General features: G+C 36.0%; 1 protein-coding gene across 3 annotated transcripts in view; it reads left to right on the forward strand.

The window, feature by feature from the left end:
* The window catches only part of PRKG1 (protein kinase, cGMP-dependent, type I), a 1420729-nt gene that overhangs the window by 1292223 nt on the left and 107232 nt on the right, over positions 1–21274 (forward strand). For all 3 annotated transcript variants that reach the window (XM_010832219.1, XM_010832218.1, XM_010832220.1), the window contains one exon: positions 3166–3240. In XM_010832219.1, the coding sequence (XP_010830521.1) occupies positions 3166–3240 (75 nt within the window). The remainder of the gene's footprint in view (positions 1–3165; positions 3241–21274) is intronic.

Raw genomic sequence — 21274 nt, forward strand, 5'->3', positions numbered from 1 at the left:
GGACTGATGCTGAAGCTGAAACTCCAATACTTTGGCCACCTCATGTGAAGAGTTGACTCATTGGAAAAGACCCTGATGCTGGGAGGGATTGGGGGCCAGAGGAGAAGGGAAGGACAGAGGATGAGATGGCTGGATGGCATCACCGACCCAATCCACAAGACTTTGTGTGAACTCCGGGATTTGGTGATGGACAGGGAGGCCTGGTATGCTGCGATTCATGGGGTCATAGAGTCAGACAAGACTGAGTGAGTGAACTGAACTGAACTGAAGATCACTGCAGATGGTGACTGCATCCATGAAATTAAAAGACACTTGCTCCTTGGAAGAAAAGTCATGACCAACTTAGACAGCATATTAAAAAGCTGCCATTACTTTGCCAACAAAGTTCCATCTCATCAAAGCTATGATTCTTCTAATAGTTGTGTATGGATGTGAGAGTTGGATGTAAACAAATCTGAGTCCCAAGGAATTGATGCTTTGAAACTGTGGTGTTGGAGAAGCCTCTTGAGAGTCCCTTGACAGCAAGGAGATCCATCCAGTCCATCCTAAAGGAAATTAGTCCTGAATATTCATTGAAAGGACTGATGCTAAATTGAAACTCCAATACTTTGGCCACCTGTTGCAAAGAACTGATTCATTGGCAAAAACCCTGATGCTGGGAAAGACTGACGGTGGGAGGAGAAGGGGACAACAGAGGATGAGATGGTTGGATGGCATCACCATCTTGATGACCATGAGTTTGAATAAACTCTGGGAGTTAGTGATGGACAGGGAGGCCTGGCGTTCTCTAGTTCATGGGGTCACAAAGAGTCTGACAGGACTTAGCAACTGAACTGAACTGAAGGAGGAAGACAGGAATTTTTGTAACTATTTGAATTTTCAAATTGCTATGCATTTTAAATGTTTAAGAAAACAATGTATTAATAGATCTGAGTATTTTTTTTAATTTTATTTTATTTTTAAACTTTACATAATTGTATTAGTTTTGCCAAATATCAAAATGAATCCATCACAGGTATACCAGTATTTTTAAAAAGCTACATTTTAGTAGTTCTTGCTCTTTGTTTTTACCACTTAATTCTCCTTTTTCCTCTGTTAGTGCCTTTTCACAATGTTTAGATTTGGTTGTGTTTAAAATATTAAAGTATTATAAAGGAAAGGATTGGGTATCAGAGAAAATGGATTATAATTCTAAACTGCTATCATTTTGGATAAATAACTTAAACTTTCTGTGTTTAAATTTCAAATTATTTATGAAAACAGGAAATCAACCAGATGTTATCATTTTTTTCATAATTAAAGATATGTATTTTACTTTACAACATAAGCCCATCTCACTTTAAGGAGTTTCTCAAAGAAGGATTTCTCTAATAATAACTAAAATATTCAATAGGAAAATGGGCAGTTTTACCACATAAAGAACAATGGCCAAAATCATATTTTAACCATTATCAACCATGAAGATAACATTTATCATTTATTTATCATTAATTATATTTTTGAAACTTTTATATGGACTGCTGCCTATTGCCCATTCATTCACATTCATTTATTTCACCCTCATTAATAAGTTCATTTTACCTTTTCATACTTTCATGGGCTTCTCAAGGCAAGAGTACTGAAGTAGTTTGCCATTCCCTTGCTTTTGAACTGTGGTATTGAAGAAGATTCTTGAAAGTACCTTGGACTGCGAGGAGATCCAACCAGTCCATCCTAAAGGAGATCAGTCCTGGGTGTTCTTTGTAAGGACTGATATTGAAGCTGAAACTCAATGCCTTTGCCACCTGATGCGAAGAGCTGACTCATTTGTAAAGACACTGATACTGGGAAAGATTGAGGGCAGGAGGAGAAGGGGACAACAGGAGATGAGATGGTTGGATGGCATCACGGACTCAATGCACATGGGTTTGGGTGAAATCCGGGAGTTGAGGATGGACAGGGAGCCCTGGAGTGCTGCAGTCCATGGGGTCACAAAGAGTTGGACATGACTGAGCAACTGAACTGAACTGAATGTTCGTTAAAGAAAACTTGATACTCCATGGAATGCAATTCTTGATTCTTTGACTTTTTGTCTAGTCATTGTGTTTTGTTTCCTTTTTGTATGAAAAATACTTAGTATAGAGACTTTCCTTGTGGACTTGTGGGTAAGACTTCACCTTTCAGTGCAGGATCCCTGGTGGGGTAGCTAAGACCCACATGCCTTGCAGCCAAAAAACCAAAAGATAAAACAGAAGCAGTATTGTAACAAATTCAACAAAGACTATAAAAATGGACCACATCAAAGGGAAAAAAAAAGAAAAGAAATACTTGGTGTATTTAGCCCAGCATTCTAGTTACCCTGTTCCACAGATGAGATCATTACCCAAGGGCCTGATGTAATAGCTACTCCTTTCCCCTTCCAGTCAGCCCCCAAGCAGAGTGTCAAGTTTCTCTTTATAGGTTATTTTTTTTAAGTGTATGTAAAAATGACAAAGCAACATTTAAATTTAAATTAGCAAACATCCTACATGTTTCATGCATGTTTTGTTTTATAATACTCACTACAAATGTGTTGAAGAAGACTCTTGAGAGTCCCTTGGACTGCAAGGAGATCTAACCAGTCCATCCTAAAGGAGATAAGTCCTGGGTGTTCATTGGAAGGACTGATGCTGAAGCTGAAACTCCAATACTTTGGCCACCTCATGCGAAGAGTTGACTCATTGGAAAAAAGCCTGATGCTGGGAGGGATTGGGGGCAGGAGGAGAAAGGGACGACAGAGGATGAGATGGCTGGATGGCATGACCGACTTGATGGACATGAGTTTGAATGAACTCTGGGAGTTGGTGATGGACAGGGAGGCCTGGTGTGCTGTGATTCATGGGGTCGCAAAGAGTCGGACAGGACTGAGTGACTGAACTGAACTGGCAAGCAAAGCCATTTGCATGTATTAACATTATAGATATCTAAAATTAAAATGTAAAATCTCACAGCACTTTAAAAGATGTTTCCTGCTCTCAGTTTATATCATTATCTGATATGTTTCTTAATAATGCACTGATATTAAATGTTTAAATTCATTTTTATTTAGATCCTTTCAGATTGTTTCAGTGTGTCATTGACTATGCTGTCATTGTTACCACTTTGGTGAGGATTTATCATAATCACTGCTTTTTTCCTCTCTGACAGCTCTTTCAAACATTTGATCGGAGGATTAGATGATGTTTCTAATAAAGCATATGAAGATGCAGAAGCTAAAGCAAAGTAAGTGAAAATCTGATGGCCCTAATTTTGATTTTTAAAACATGGTTTTGAATAGACGTAAGGTCAAATATTTTGTTGAACTTAAAGCTCAACATTCTGTTGGAAAGAAAGTAACTACTTATGAGTGAAAATAAGCAAGCTGCTCAAGATAATTATTACATAGTATGCTTACTTAGTATGTCTGTCCTTAAATATGAAACCTTAATTTGGTGAGGAAGATCATCTGTAGAAGGGAAAATGATTAGTTTAAAATCCAGTACAAATAATTGACTATAAATGCATTATTTCTTTCACTGAAAACACTTCCTGAATGAATTGTGGTTGAGTTCACCAGTTTGTGAAATTGCATGATAAATAATAAGGCTGGAAATATTTCCTCATGTGAGTACACTGTTGCTTTACGTTGAACTTTGTCAGTGAAAACTAATCAGTTGATCTAAGAAAGAAGTGGAAAATTTTGTTAGAGCCAAACTTGAGTTATAACCCTCAAGAACATCTCAGAAAACTCTGAGAACTGTTCCTGCCCACCAGAAGTCAAAGCACCATTAATGTAAGTTTTGTTTTGTTTTTTTTTTTGACAGAGGGCTATACATCAAAAGACATATTTTTGACATAATCCAGATGTAAGTGTCATATGACCCCTTAAAAATTCAAGTAGGAAAGTTATCTTTAAAGAGTTGTTTTATTGTTGCTAGGAGAATGTTGCCCTTTCTGGTTGAGCAGGTATTTCTGCCAGTGGGGTAGGTTTGGTCACTACATGATACAGATACACAAGGCATATTGCAGACAGAGAGGAGACCAAAGGGCAGAGAAAACTTTTTGTTTGAATTTTTCTTGTCTTGCCATAAAATATGAATTTTATTTCACAACTTGTGTTGTTAAGTTATGATTTGAGATAGTACATAAAGTTATGAGATAGTACATATACCACTGTATTTTTATATAACAAAGTACATTTTTATCTACTAGAATAATTTGCTTTAAAACAAAGCTTTACTTTTTTTTTTTAAACAAAAGTGTGAAGTAAGTTGAGATTGACTATTTTCTGCAAGAATTTTACATTAATTTTTTTAAAAAGTATAATCTATATAATCCTGTTCTTTCTCCCAAGAAGGTAACCTGAGTAAATACAATTTTGTGTTTGATATCATATAGGATACAGGAAGGTTTGAATCAACTAATATCAGTGACTAGATGGTGCAGGAGAAGAATCTGATTGATTGTTCTTATAGTAACCTAAAAAAGGATAAAATAATTTCTTTTGCCTTGAGAATCTATGAAGATTCAAAATTTGGACTAGAACTAAATAATTATTATAATTCATTTTGACAGATAAAATTCTATTATTTTCAAAGCTATATACATATATTCACATTTTCTTCTCTATATAATTTGCTTTTGTTTCCTCTGCTCTTTGGAGGGACATAGACTTACATCCTGTAGTCAGGTACCAGCAGTGCCCCTGCTAAGATTCCCTGAGGAAACTACACGAAGCCAGTGTTAACATTAAGCAAGCTCCACGTAGTCATCAGTATTTCCTGTACTGTGGCTGATTGGGATGAATTTTCTGGTTTTCTACTTTAGGTTAAAATACATATGAATGCTAAACTTAGACTTTAGTTTCTGGTATTTGCATTAATCATCCTGAGATGGCAGAGGAGAGTCATTTAATGTTCCTTATCAGTTTTAAAGTTATAAAACTTGCTTATTATTAGACTTTATCCCTAAAGGAACATTTTCTTGCTATATGAACGCTCATATTTATAATTTATGTCAGCAAAGTTTTTCTTGAGTTTGTATCTTTAAATAAGGTTACTATGGATCATTTTATATATATTTATATTTGTATATATATACTCACACATTTCATTTTATATATATTTTATGTCTACAATTAGTGATAGTATTTACAGTTTATCTAAAATAGTACTTGAGCAACTATCTAAATATTTGTAGAGTTACTGGAAAAAGTTGAAGGTCTTTTAAACTGAAATATATCTTTGATCTACTTCTGTTTCTCTGTTACATTTTAGACAGATTCTCTAATGAATGTTTTTCCTATTTATTCTACCCAAAGTCAAGGGCAGTCACTGGCTTAAAACTGATCAGGGGTGGGAAAGCAATTATGAATTAGTTATATCCTTCTCAGTGTACTGCTGACCTTACAAAGGTTAAATTGTGTATATGTCTCATTAATTCTGGGCATTTATGGGTTCACTTGCACATGCTTTAACTAAAGGTAGGCAGGAAAGCAAATCTATTGAGATTCAGATTCAGACAATTAGAAGATAGGTGTAGCAACAGGTCTTCCCACTGGAAGAGAATCCATCAATACAAAGAAACATGACTCTGAATGAGAACTAGAAGCCTCAGGTTCTACCCCTGGCTGTGTTATTGCCAACCAACTAATTTTGGTCCTGTCTTAACATCTGTCTCTCAGTCTCATTATTTTACCTCTATAATGTTATTTAGTGATTTAATTAATGGCAATATGTAAAAATACTTGGTAAATTATAAAGGGCTATACAAGTAGATGGTATTATTTGTAGAAGCAATCACTGGATATTTAATGTATTTGCTAGATGGTTTGATGTTCAGACAATTTATTGCAGATCTATTATATAGAACAAGTTATATCTGAGACAGTACTTTTTAATCTTATGTAGGCAAACTTGTCTCAATTTAGTAGCATATTGTAAAATTAAACCTAGCTTGGAAATTATCTGTATCATTTTAATAAAATAGAAACATTTAGTTCAAAGAAAGTTCAATTATTATGAAAGAACCAAAAAGGGCAATAAAATGATGACCTACATTTAAATGCTGTTCTTTGAAGTATAAATTTAATGGATTATAAATTAATCATTATATTTATACTTGCATATAAATCAACTAGGATAAATTACTTTGAATTTTTCTATTCAATTAATACTAAATCCAAATGAAAGCATAACCCACATACTTTAACATTGATTATTATTTAGAAAAAGGGAATAGCTTGATGAAAAATGAAAGTCTAAGACCATTGATCTAAATTCTAGAGAGATGAATAATGTGCATTTTATTCTTCGAAATAACTATAATTACTGGAAGAGGTGTTGTAATGCTTTTTACACTGTTAGCATTTTATAGCTTTCTAATAAATAATCAACATCTAAAGATTTCTGAAGTTCAAAGTGTCTTCTTAATTAGGTGTCTTATCACTCAGAGTAGGAAAACTGTTAAAGTATTCCCCAGGGGAGGATTTTTAAGTTGAACTAACATGTTTAAACATCTATTTGTGACAGCACTGTTTTCTCTTCCTATTGGATTTCTTTCCCTTCAGTACATTGTGCCTTCACTTTGTATTTAACAAACTTATGAGGTTTGCCAGCACTGCAGGGGATAGGAACAGGCTCCAATTGATCTAAATTCCCTGGGTAATTTTGTTAATGCCTCTGGGTTTCTATATAGATCACAAATCCTGTACCATTTAAAACTGAGGTGACGATTTGGCTACCCAGTGTAAGCTTTATTCTTTCAAGGTCCCCTTGACTGTGCAAAATCCACTAAAGATAAGATTCGTATTTTATAAAACCCAACTAAAATGATCATGTTATTTATTCATGTGAGATTATTGTTGGCATTGTCTCATTGACTATGCCTATTTAGGTAAAAAGAAAAAAGGTAAGACTGATAGTAAAGATGGATTCACTTGAGACATTTAGAAACTCGTAGAAACTTAGCTGTTAGCACAGTCAGGATTCAGTGGCAGAAAACAGACCATATCTTTCAGAGAAACCATACCAAGTGTTCAGTTTGGATGGCTGGTCCAGAAAGTTTGACTTGAAAGAAATATCCCAGGGAAATGTTTCTCAAAACTCTTCTCCAAAAAAACAAAACAAAACTATTCTACTGCAGAATAGGTGCCCTGTCTCATGAGATATATTTCCTAGAAAAACAGTTATCCATGACAGAAACTTTACCTTTATGGCATGTTTAAGCTTATCTTAATTGCTGTTAATTATCCACTAAGGGCTTCTTCTTTTTAAAATATGAAGTTATAATCACAAAGACATTAGATGAGACAACCTCAGATTGAAGGTAAAGCTCATTAAATCTTATTTAAAGCAGAAAGTAGCATGTATGATGAAAGGTATTTTCATTAAAGGAAAGGAATTTTCATTACATTATTTTCATTAGAGACTGTGTTTTTATTCATTTAATAAACATTTAGAAATATGCTTATGATAAGTTAAGGATTGTACTTTACAGTGTGCATAACAAATAGAAAACATATTTTTTAATAGTAAGGGTCTTGCAGTTTAGTGGGGAGACTGATATGTAATTCAATAATTATTTTCAATATTTACTTCTAGGTTATGATACTTCTTGTGATAAAGCTCTGTTTGGGTAGAGAGACTGATCTTCATTTTTATATCCTGTCTTATTAAAAAATAACCATGCAGAAAATCAAATCGGAAAAAAAGCACACATTCTATTTCATTCTAAGTGTTTCTGATATATGAATATAGACTACTTCTTAAATGAAATATTTTCAAGTTAGCTATCATTGCTTATTGTTGAATTTGTACTCAGTAGTTATAGGCAAAATATCTCTTTTTCTGAAGGAAATACTTATATATATTAAGTTGAAATATATGTAATTGTAATAATCATAAGAATTTTTGGTATAAAAACTGGTCTTCAATGAGGGATTTATGTATACCACAGCTATATTCCCTGATTAGGGTTATACAGAGCAGAAAAACAAAATAGCAAATTAAAGTCAGTGTTTTATTTATAATGCTGTCTATTTTTAATTAAACTATTTTATATTTTCACCCTAAAAGAACATAGTGATATAGATTAAAAAGCAAAAATCACAGTCTAAACAAATCAAGTATAACTTCTATTAACTATCTTTGTGTTTAAAATTGTACTTATGGTTCTTTACAACTTTATATTCTGCTTTTTTGATTTAACACCTATCATAACTGAGCGACTTCACTTCCACTTTTCACTTTCATGCACAGGAGAAGGAAATGGCAACCCACTCCAGTATTCTTGCCTGGAGAATCCCAGGGACGGGTGAGCCTGGTGGGCTGCCGTCTATGAGGTCACACAGAGTCGGACACAACTGAAGTGACTTAGCAGCAGCATATTATAAGCATTTATAATATGATTATATATAGTTCTTAAACATAATTTTTGTGGTGACCTGATAACACAGAGAATGGATTCTAATATTATAAACTGATTCAGTTTGTACCCTTGTTGATTCAATTTACTGTGCTTTTGAAAATACGATCTCAATCATTGCTTCAAAAAAAAAAAAAAAAAAAGGCACCAAACAACAAAAAATACTCTCAAACTGGTCCCATCTAGCAGTACTTTCCAAATTATTATATGTCATGACACTTATAGAAAATGAGTACAGCATCTTATGCCAGTTGACTCACCAGCTCTAACTCTATCCTGATGCTCTGAAGGGATTCATATCTAAGCCCTTTAGTTGAGAAGCTCTGATAGTTATGTGAGTATAGATTCATGAGTGCATTTATTTATGATCTCAGTTGATTAATGGTATTGTTTTTCATATGGAGGAACTGTTTCTTATGACAAAATCTCTATAAATCTTTGAGTGTGGTCATGTTTATTAAATCTGCATTGCTTGGTAGATAGGTATGTAGGTAAGTAGATGTTGTTCAGTAGATAAGTCATATCCAGCTCTTTGTGACTCCATGGACTGAAGCATGCCAGGCATCCCAGTCCTTCACTATCTCCCAGGAGTTTGCTCAAACTCATGTCGGTGATGCCATCTAACCATCTCATCCTCTGCCACCTTCTTCTCCTTTTGCCTTCAGTCTTTGCCAACATTAGGATCTTTTCCAATGAGTTGGTAGATGGGTAGATACATAGATAGGTTGATTGATTTAAAACATTCTATAATTATCTAGTAGGCCATTATGTAACAGCATTATTCATGTTCATTCCATTTGTCATATGCATTCACTTATTTAACCAATATTTTCTGTGTGCCTACAAAAGGTTACGTGTAAAGCAATGAATAAAATAGCCATGCTCCTTGCCATCATGGTACCTATGGTCCAGTGGAGGAGAGAGAGACACATTAATTATTCCGGGAACATTTCTCTGAGGAAGTGACGTTTTAACTAGAGTTGAGCTGAATTTTGAAGAATTAGCTGGTACTGGCTAGGAAAGCATTAGCTGGTATTAGTTGGGCAAGAAGTGTTGATAGTATTCTAGACAGACAAACAGCATGTACAAAGTCCCCAAGTTAGGAGACAACATTACATATTCAAGGAACTAAACCAATATGTCTGGGACTTGGAATATGCAAGATGGAGATGGGATTTAAGGATTTAAAGAAAGCACTTCAGGCTTGTAGGCTAGCAAATGTGATGAGCTGGTTTGTAATTATGCGCTCTGGCCTTATAATTACGCACTCTTTCCTCTGTTTGGAGGAGTGAAAATGTGAAAGCAAGAACAGTCAGAATATTTTCCAGATAAAACCTGATAGCAGATAGGATTGAGAGACAGTAGTGTGAATAGAGAAAAACATTTGGAGCTGGTTAGATGGCAAAGCCAATAAGTTTTCTTAAGGAAATAGATATTGGAGATGAAGGGCACAAAGACCAAGGATGATGCAAGAGTGTTCGGTCTGGAAACCAGAGGGAAGAAGTGGCATCCACTAAGATAAAGAATGGTGGCCACATTTGCTGAGTGGGATCGTCATAACTTCATTTTTACTCAGGTTACATATGAGGCGATTTTGAGACCTGGTTAGGCAGGCTTGGAGCTCAGAGAAGAGGTTGGTATTCATTTGAAAATAATGAGAATTTAGATGGTAAATGGTAATTAGAGATGTGAATGAAAGAGAATGCAGTGTATGAGAATAGTATAGCACTGAGGATTGATTCTTGAGGAACTTTAGCAGTGACAAATCAGAAAAGGGGGAAAGATTTCACACACACACACACACACACACACACACACACACACACTCCATGTCCAAAGACTAGTTGGAAAGGAGAGAGGTAGAAGGAAAACCAATTAGCATCACAGAAGGCAGAGATGGAGAGGGTTTCAAGAATGGAGGAGTAGACAATGATAGTTGTTGTTTAAGTTCTAGTGTGTTAACTAACAAATAACTATTGAATTTATCAAACCACTAGTTCATTTTCTTCTGGGGATGGAGTGGTAGGGATTGAGTCCCCTAAATGGACTCAAAATGAATCTGATTTGAAGAAGTAAGAATCAATAAACTTATATGGAATTATAAAGAATTTCAAGTAAAATAGCTAACAATGTGTAGTGATTATTATGGATCATCATTGTTGAGAGAAAGAGAAATAAAGCATGTTAAACCCAGCGAAGGAGGAGAGAGTATTAGACTGAGGGAGGGACTTCCCTGGTGGTCCATTGGTTACGACTCAGCGCTCTCCATGCAGGGGGCCTGGGTTCCATCCCTGATCAGGGAACTGAGATCCATCATGCCACCTGGCATTAAAAAAATAAAAGACTGAGGGAGTTCAATACTGGGTGAGAGGGTCTCAGGTCCTTTTAAGTTTCCTAGACAGAAGTAGAACTTCAAAAAAAAAGTCAGACTCTCACCCTGGGTAAGGTTTGTACCACTTTGTGAAGTGATGTTTTTTAATTTGGGGAATTAATTTTATTGGAGTATGGCTGATTTATAATGTTGTGTTAAGTTTCTGCTGTACAGTGAAGTGAATCAATTATCCATATATCCACTCTTTCATAGATTCTGTTCCCATATAGGTCATTACAGAGTACTGATTAGCATTCTCTGTGCTGTACAGTATGCATGTTTTGATTTAAGTAGTTGCAAAAACAGGTCTCAGATCAAATCGTATGGTGGCCAAAAGAAATGATCAAAATCAGAAGAAAGAAAAATAAAGGAAATAATTTTTATTCCATTGACTGCCAGGAGAACAAAATCTAAGAGTAGGACACAGCTGAGCGACTTCACTTTGACTTTTCACTTTCATGCATTGGAGAAGGAAATGGCAACCCACTCCAGTGTTCTTGCCTAGAGAATCCCAGGGATGGGGGAGCCTGGTGGGCTGCCGTCTACGGGGTCGCACAGAGTCAAACACGACTGAAGCAACTTAGCAGCTTAGCAGCAGTGCTGTACAGTAGGTTCTTATTAATTATCTATTTTATGTATAGTAGTGTGTGTATGTCAATGCCAATCTCCCAATGTATCCCTCCCTCCTTTCCCTCTTGGTAACTCTAAGTTTGTTTTCTGCACCTGTGACTCTGTTTCTTGTTTGTAAATAGGTTCATTTGTTCCATTTTTCTTAGAGTCCACATATAAGCAGTGTCATATGATATGTCTTTGCCTGACTTACTTCATCAGTGTGGCAATCTCTCAGTCCATCCACGTGGCTGCAAACGGCATTATTTCATTCTTTTTATGACTGAGTAATCACCCATTGTACGTATGTACCACATCTTCTTTATCCAGTCTTCCAGGCCCTGAAAGCAACCTAAATGTCTATTCAAGTGGACACATTTAGGTTTTCACTTTTCTATCTCACATTATGTAGTATTTCTTTAGTTTTAAATATTGTCCTCACTCTAAAGAAATGTAAAAATTAAAGATTCTCCTAAGAAGAACTAAACATTTTTTCCTAATACCCTAGCATAAATTTGCAACCAAGTCCCTTCTCCTCCAGAGATAACATGAGCATAGAGAGAAAAGAGAGGCACCATGTACCTCAATGCAAAATGCTCATTTATTCTCTACCTTGTGCCAAAAAAAGGACTGCCATCATAGATGCATGTAATACAAAAAGAAAAGTTAAAGCAAGAAAGACGAAACTGTGGTAGCGAGCCAGAAGTAGGGCTAGTCTACAAGGCCCGACCTGTACCATCATCTCCCAGAAAAAGTGATGCATGAAACAGTAGATGTACCAAGGTTGACTGGCTGATTACTGTGGAACCAACGAAGTGCCACAGTCACTTTCCCTGACTCAATAACTGTAGAGGGTATTGCCAACATATGGACCTTTTGATGTAGTCCACATAAATATTTTATTCCCATTTCTATAATTGGTCCTCACTGATTTAAAGCTCCACTCTATTTACAAGGAACATTTTAGTGATATTTTCAGGATTACTTTTGGCGCCGAGCCTTGTTGTCTGACACAACTTGACAACAGGAAAAGACGTTCTCATGTCACGTTTCATTCGCAGGGACAGCCCTTCCGTTGCGCACTCTGCTTGTCAGGGGGAGGTTGCTCGGAGCTCTGTGGCTCACAGAGGGAACTGCCGTTGTTGCTCAGACCTTTGAAAATTCACTCATCAAATGCATCTCAAAACACACAAGGCTATGCAAATCAGAACAGAGGTCTGTATTGTTCAGTAACGTCTTCCCCAATGCCCCAGAGTCGTCTAGCATCTAACAAACATTAGATTTTAAATGCACAATCAAATGCACATGGGGTTGCTCTTTTGAACGCTCTGACTTTGAAATTTTGGACTTTCTTATTAGTGTTTTTCTGCCAAGCATTTCAGAGTAAAGATCTTAGTATTCTCACAATCTTATCAACAATTTATTTCAACCAACTTGGTCTTGATCTAAGCAATTCTCAAGGAAATGAGCCTGGAAAATTGTTTTTCCCCCTATGGAAAGAATTCAAGTGAGTAATATCCTGTTCCAAACAGGGAACTATATGCCAATTAAATGGAAAGAACACTAAGAATGGCATTATGAAATGGCCCTCAAACCAGAATTAGAATTTGCTGACCACTTCTTGGGTTGAATAAGTTAGAAGACAACCCCATTCTCTGGGCAATAAAATTTGTTTTCTTTTTTATAGCAGGACAAAGTATAGGAGGTTTTAAAAATTTGTGGCAGTTGGCCCTGAACTAATAAGTGGCCTTTCAGCTGTACAAGGGCTGTTTACTTTTCAAAGGCTAGTACATGTAATCTGCCTGGAAAGAAGTATAAATGAGTTTCTAAGGGCACCAGTGCAAGCAGATTAAGACTTTAGTGTGACTTGTGATTACAAACAGCATCAAAGTTTTTCAAGTGCAGTATGACTGACTTCAAAAAAAAAGTTATTTTAAGGATAAAACTACTTTGCCTTGGGTAGAAGTATTTTTATTTCTGTTTCAACTCTCCATTTGCTAATTTCTTCTCCATTTTGCTTATCTTTAAGATTCCTAGGTCACCAGGCTTTATGAAGGTGGATCTCAGTATGTCCTTGCATGCAATATTTTCTAATTGACAGCAGAGACCTAAAGAGAATTGAAAATCTAGTGCTGCTGACTTGCTTGGTGGATGCAGACAAGCATTTCATTATTGACTATGTTTTCTTCTGAAAAGGAAAGCTGATTGCTTTCCACTGTTGTCATAGTACATAACAACAACTGGAAATTACTTTCTAAACATCAGGAGCTCTTTAAATTCTAAGGATATTTTGGTCCCATATGGCAATTAGATCAGCCTTTCCAGAGCCCCAAACTTCAAGGGAAAAGAGAGCATCCCAGTGCTCCTGTCTTTTTGTTATGTTTTGTTACATTATAGAATCTGTTGTGATGTATACCTTTTAAAAAGCAAAAAGAATAATGTCTATCAATAGTATTAGTAATAGATCCCTTTGCATTCTCAGTAGTTTCCATTGAAAAATAATAATATATGACCAGAATATCTTTTATTCTTCAGTGAAGGGGGTCCCTCTCCGTGGAGTTAATATAAAGTTGTGTCTGACTCTTTGCCACCCCATGGACTGTAGCCCTCCAGGCTCCTCTGTCCATGAAGATTCTCCAGGCAAGAATACTGGAGGGGGTTGCCATGCCCTGCTCCAGGGAATCTTCCCAACCCAGGGATCGAACCAGGATCTCCAGCACTGTAGGTGGATTCTTCACTGTCTGAGCCAGGGAAGCCCAAGATGGCATATAGCATAATTCTATAACATAATTAATAATCCTGCTTTATATTCAATATTGGACCATAGTAGAGGGGAAAAACCTTTGAACCTAGTAAGAGCAAGCCTGGTGCTCAGTGGTGAAAGAGGTCCCTCTGGCAAGATCATGCTCACATAGCAAGAGGAATATTTCCTTGGAGTTGGGAGACCTGGGCCTTAGTTACAGCACTGACACCAACTTCTCCATGTGACACTGGTCACAAGGTCTAGAACCTAACTAGCACCTCTGGACCTGTTTTCTAGTCTGTAAAAATGATCATTTTGAAATTCTTTTAGTTCAAATGCTTAGAATGTGGAAGTTAACAGCCATTCTTTTAGAAATGTAATTCCCTTTTAAATAAATAATATTTTTACTTTTGGGGTTTTCTAAATTAATAATACAGACATCTTTGTGACTGTCAATAGAAAAACAGATTCTTAGGGATGCTAGAATACTTTGTGGATCTATATTTTAAAAGAAGTCACTAAGTCATTTATATCTCCTTCCTCCTAGAATCTGCAAGTTTTGTTAATGCTTAATTTACTCGAAATATTTAAAAAATCATACAGTTTTGCTTGAATTATGTTTTGATAACTGATTGTAGTTCAGTAAATTAGCTTTTAGAAACAGAACAGTTTCCATTTTCATCATTATACATACAATTTTCTCTTGCCAATGTGACATTTAGATATGATAATAAGCCAGTCTATCTTTCAATAAAATGCCATTAGAAAATTATAGAGTGCCTCTGAAACTGGAAATGTTATACCAACATTTCCCCCCATGAATCCTTTTAGAAAGAAAGGACTTTTAAATAATGAATTAAAATGGCAGCATAAGTCATTTTGATACAATGAACATAATACACCATGTTAGTTTACATCTTTAAATTGTTATTTGAGAAAGATGAGATATCATAAAAGTGAAGCATGACTGTTGCTCACAGACATTTGTGTATATCACACCAGTTTCCTCCAATGCATAAATTGGAAACACTAGTCAACTTTATCAACTTTATTAATTACTTCAGGAAGCCAGCCTATTACTCTGATACTCAGAAACAGTTCAAACATTTTAGACAACCTAGGTAAGTTACTGATTGAGCATATTGAAAAGTAATCATTCTGATAGTCTTACAAAGTGGATAAAGCAGCTTCCTAAAATGATTAATTTCAAAATCACTTTCTGTTTAAAGACTTGGAAAGTATGATTCATAGGGAAATTCCCCATCAGTTTTTCTAAGTTTTTTTGTTTAAAATGGTCCTGCTTTATTTTTTTAAGTGTTTATTGTGCTAGTAACATTTGCCTATCAAAATGTCACAATTTAGTTAAACATATATTTTACTGAAAATTATTTTCCTCTTCCAAATCAAGTCTCTTGTTCACCATGCTGGTAAGCAGGTTATTTTGGACACTCCTCTGGATGGGGCTCCTGGTTTTTACTCTTAAGCCTCTTAACTTTATTATATTACATGAACAGTTACATTAACGTAAAGAATATGTTTTAGTGTGTCTAACAATTCCTTTCAAATAGGATCCAAAAAGTTGCCTTGAGATTTAAAAAAAAAAAAAAAGGACCATTGAAAGGATGACACCTTTATAACCAAATGACCGATGGTGTTTTTTTGAGTGATGATGTGAACAAGAAGAGTACATGACTTACCCTGAAGATCTCCTAATCCCATTATTTAGAGGTTCTTATTATGTAGACAGACTTCACTGTGTTGGCAGAACTGATTAAATGATTGGTTCCTATGATTTGGGCAACTTCAAGTTCCTAACCCCTCTCCAGAGGTTGGGGGTAGAGCTGAAAGTTCTAACACTCTAATCATGCTTTGCTCTTTCTCGTGACCAGCCCCCATCCTGAAACTATCTCAGGGCCACCATCTCATTAGTATGCCAAAGAGGCACTGACCACTCCAGGGATTCCAAGGGTTTTAGGAGCTATGTGCCAGGAACCAGGGACAAAGACCAAATATATATTTCCCACAGATTAAATCATTAGGTGCCAGTATCATACACCCACCATTCAAGTCATGACAATCAAAACTGTTGGTGCATGCTAAGTCGCTTCAGTTGTGTCTGACTCTTTGGGACCCTGTGGACCATAGCCTATCAGGCTTCTCTTTCCATGGGATTGTCCAAGCAAGAATAATGGAGTAGGTTGCTGTTCCCTTTCCCAGGGGATCTTCCCAACCCAGGGATTGAACCTGAGTCTCTTATGTCTCCTGCGTTGGCAGCCGGGTTCTTTGCCCCTAGTGCCACTTGGTAGACTTTGTAAAATATTTTCCAGGGCAACCAGGGTGTGGAGGGAGAACAGAATCTTCCCTGGTTGAGAACCATTGGTATAAAGAGAAGACAAATAAATACAAAATTATGGGAGATACGAAATACAAAAATTTTTATACTCTAAAATTGTATTAGTGTCAGAGTACAGAATTTAATCTGATGTTGAAAATGAGCCTCACTTTCCCATAGTTTCACTTCTAGGAGAAAAGCTTAGGTGCAATAAAAGTGTCACAGTTGGCATCAGACAAGATTGAATTCTAGAAGCATAGAGTTGGCCAAAGTTTACTTAATTCAGTTGCCAGAATACAAATTCTAGAAAGTAATTTGCCCATGTTCAGTTAAGATTTCCTCATTCCTGCTTAATACTAACTATTTTTAAAAATTATATTTACTCCTTCAAAGAAGCAGACTTTTAAGCATAATGGGACAATCAATTCATTGGGAGAACTTGGCTTACCAGAATGCTAAAACTGTTGTTTTGAGGTGGTAGAGTTGGTAAATTTGCCAAAGCTGGGAAAATATACAGTCTCATTTTGTTCCACACATTGTTGACTGACATTTCTCACATTAGTTGCTAAGTCACTCTAATAGTCTCAAATGTAATTACTTTGTGTATATAATACAATGAATATTCTTTCCATTCATACAACCCGTCAGGTTGTAATGGTAAAACATGGCATTGTATTAAGACAAAAAACCACAAAAACAGATTTTAGGCAAAACTAATATTTATAATAGAGAACTGATATTACACTGGTAATAAAATATAAGCTTGTATTGTGAAATTGAATGTACTACAAAAGAGAATAATGTGTTGCAGGCAAAAAAAGAAGTGATTTTGAGAACTAGAAGTCACAGATTAGACAGTCCCTTCAAATAGCAGTGTTTTTACCTTACAAGTTCTGTCGACGTGGTTTCATTAACTTTTAGAAATTAAGGGCACAGCATTCTTAAATTCCACCTTTGTGGTAATCACAAACAATAGATCCTGCCAACACAATGCTATATTGTCCTCCTTCTGCCCACTGACATGATTACTATCCCAAGTGCTTTCAAGAGCCAAATACTGGTCAATTTGACTCCCTGCCGACTAATGAAAGAGCCAGAAATAATTAGAGAGACATAGCCATGTCAGTCTACAAGGTGCTGGCATCTGTACATCCTCAAATGCAGAAGGTAGACATTTGAAATGCACGGAATGTTCAAATTTCTGTGCAAGAAAAGAAAGTTAGCAAGAACTAAGAAAATACATAGTCTCTGGGATTGTTAAAAAGATCCCAAGGAGAATAATAATTTAAAATAGTTGACTTCTGGGATTATTATAAAATAATAAACCTTTGTAGTATGGTTCAAACTCTGAGTTACAAACCTCTGGGGATTGTAAAGTTCATGCAGTGTACCACGGCCAACATTTTTATTATTTCAGGTGTATCACATACAGTAGTATCGATTTATATTTCCCTGTGTGTAAGAGATGATATGATAAAAAATGTATTTCTTTATATGACTGTAGTCAAAAAGGTTTGGATTCTAATAAATCAATATAAACGCCTCCCTCCCAATTCAGTTGTAGTATTCATTATACTTTCAATTTACTTTTTAAAAAAATATGTTATTTATTGTGTGCCTTGAACAGTTAGACTTACCTAGTGGCTACAGATCACACCCCTTGGTCAATTAAGTACCTTAATAATGCATGCAATTGAATTCAAGCAGACAAAAGAGACAGGGGCAAGGGACACATCTGTCAGTATGCAAAACAAATACAAATGCCTGTGTAGTCATTTCCATATCAGAGGACAGTACATCATTATTGTGAAGACTTAAGTCAACATTTTTTAAGTTCAAATATGCCAGACATGTACTCAGCAAAGAGAATACAAAACAGATATGTTCTCTTCCTGAGAAACTTAAAATCGAATAAATGCAGCCAATTATATTATTGATTGTGGTGTTATTTAATAAGAGGTCAGGAAGTATAGAATGCTATATGAGCTTTTAGAAGGGACATCAATATCAACCTAAGGATTTTAATTATTTTTACCAAGTATTTTTCTGTATAAACAATTACAGAAATGTTTTGCGCCAAGGGAACATTTAACTTACGTAGATTTGTTTGTAAATCTCTATGGGTTCTGTTCTCTATGGTGCTATGTGATATGGTTGCTGACAAAGTTTTGATAAAGTATAACTTAAAACTTCCTTTGTCCTTATCAGTTCTCCCTCTGTCCCCTTGGAGGCATACATTTGTGCCTGGGTCAGGGAGGAAGGGGGCTGAAGAAGATGAAGAATTTTACTCATTCTCTCAAACCCCTCAGGTCCTAGTGGACTGACTTCCATTTACCAGTTATCAATATTAATTGATCCCAAGCTTTTGCCTGCATTTCAAAAGAATGACCCTGATTAGGTTGTAACATTTGGAGTCTTATGTTTACAGATGAAACAAAAGCAAAAAATAAAGTTATCCTGCCTTTGGGGACTGTTTGCCAGCTTTTTAGAGTCACTTCTTTAATGAGTACACTCATTTATATTCTTAAGCTACCTTCAGATTTTGAAAGCTTTAATAATCTTGTAATCACCACAGATGCTTATAAATGTGAGTTTATCTCTGCCTTTGTTAAAGACATAAACAATAGTGGAGCTAGTGGTAAAGAACACCTGCCAGTGCAGGAGATGGAAGAGACAAGAGTTCAATCCCTGGATCAGGAAAATCCCCTGGAGGAGGAAATGGCACCCTACTCCAGTATCCTTGCCTGGAAAATTTCATGGGCAGAGGAGCTTGGCAAGCTGCAGTCCCTGGAGTTTCGAAAGACTCAGGCACGGCTGAGCACCTCAGCACACACACAGTATAAGCTCCTATTTGTGAAAAATCTTAGCAATTAGAAGGTTCAAATAGTTCAAACAAGTATTGTTGTGTGGATACTAATGATAGTGAGGACCGGGAGTATCATACTTTTCTGAACTGTAAGACAAAGCCTTATTTATTTTCAGTACTTCATTCTATTTTTTAAATTAACAACTTTTACATATAATTTTTACAAAATAAATACCGATTAACTAAAATGTTCAAGTAATTAAAACAACCCAAATCCTCCAGAATCTAGAAATGTAAATATATTCTATTAAATCAGAATGTGTATATTTAATTACTTTTTATTGGAGTGTAGTTGATTTACAACGTTGTGTTAGTTTCTGCTGTATATCAAAGTGAATCGGTTATAATTCAGACTTGTGTAGATTCCTTTCCCATATAGGTCATTATAGACTACTAAGTAGAGTTCCCTGTGCTATACAGCAGGTTCTTATCTATTTTATACATGCTGCTGCTGCTGCTAAGTCGCTTCAGTCGTATCCGACTCTGTGCAACCCCATAGACGGCAGCCCACCAGGCTCCCCTGTCCCTGGGATTCTCCAGGCAAGAACACTGGAGTGGGTTGCCATTTCCTTCTTCAGCGCATGAAAGTGAAAAGTGAAAGCGAAGTCGTTCAATGGTGTCCGACTCTTCATGACCCCATGGACTGCAGCCTACCAGGCTCCCCCGTCCCTGGGATTTTCCAGGCAAGAGTACTGGAGTGGGGTGCCATCGCCTTCTCTGATTTATACATAGCAGTGTGTATACCCCAATCTCCCAGTTTACCCCTCCTTCTACCTTTCCCCCTTAGTACTCATAAGTTTGTTTTCCACATCTGTACATCTGTTTTGTAAATTTATACACTTTAAGATTCCACATATAAGTGATATCATTTTCCATTCATCTGTTGACGGACATTTAGGTTGTATCCATGTCCTAGCTGTTATTGCAAGTAGTGCTTCAGTGAATATTGGAGTGCATGTATCTTTTCAAATTATGTTTGTTTTTTTTTCTGGGTATATGCCCAGGAGCAGGACTGTTGGATCATATGGTCGTTCTACTTTTAGTCTTTTAAGGAACCTCCATACTGTTCTCCAGAGAAGCTGTATCAGTTTACACTCCTACCAGTGTAAGTGCAGGAGGGTTCCCTTTTCTCCACACTCTCTCCAGCATGTATTGTTTGTAGATCTTTTGATTATGGTCATCCTGACTGGTGTGAGGTGATACCTCATTGTTGTTTTTATTTGAATTTCTCTAATAATTAATGATGTTGAGCATCTTTTCATGTGCTTTTGGTATTTGAAACCACTTCATTAATGCTGATGGAGAAGGAAATGGCAACCCATTCTAGTACTCTTGCCTGGAAAATCCTGTGAATGGAGGAGCCTGGTAGGCTATACAGTCCATGGGGTCATGAAGAGTTAGAGAAAACTGAGTGACTTCACTTTATTAATGCTGAAATATTCTAGTTACATGATTATCCTGTTCTTCTATTTTTAATAACTATAAATATAGTGATAATGACAATAATAGCTCACATTTTTTAAGCACTTAAATCCTAGGTTTTACATGAATTCTTATGTAATCCTGACAACAATTTTATGAAGCAAATATTCTTATTTTCCCTGATTTTATAGATAAAGAAACTGAGGCCTAGAAAGATTAATCCGAAGGTCATGTAACTTGTAAATGGTTAAACAGGGATTCACACTAGCCACCAGATGTCTGCTGCCAAAACAGATCTGTATACTTTTAGATCCCAACTTTCACATACATATTTTCATAAGATAAATTCTTGGGACTTGTTATTACCCACTTTTTCAATCAGAGAGGGTAGTGCAATGAAATCTTCCCCTTAAAAACATTACCCAGATTCAACAATTATCAATCTTATTCCACCAGTTTCATCAAATCCTTGTTTCATTTTTTACTGAAATATTTTAACCAAATCACTAA

The sequence above is a fragment of the Bison bison genome, unplaced genomic scaffold (assembly GCF_000754665.1).
Source record: "Bison bison bison isolate TAMUID 2011002044 unplaced genomic scaffold, Bison_UMD1.0 scf7180017860456, whole genome shotgun sequence".
NCBI classification, from domain to species: Eukaryota; Metazoa; Chordata; class Mammalia; order Artiodactyla; family Bovidae; genus Bison; species Bison bison.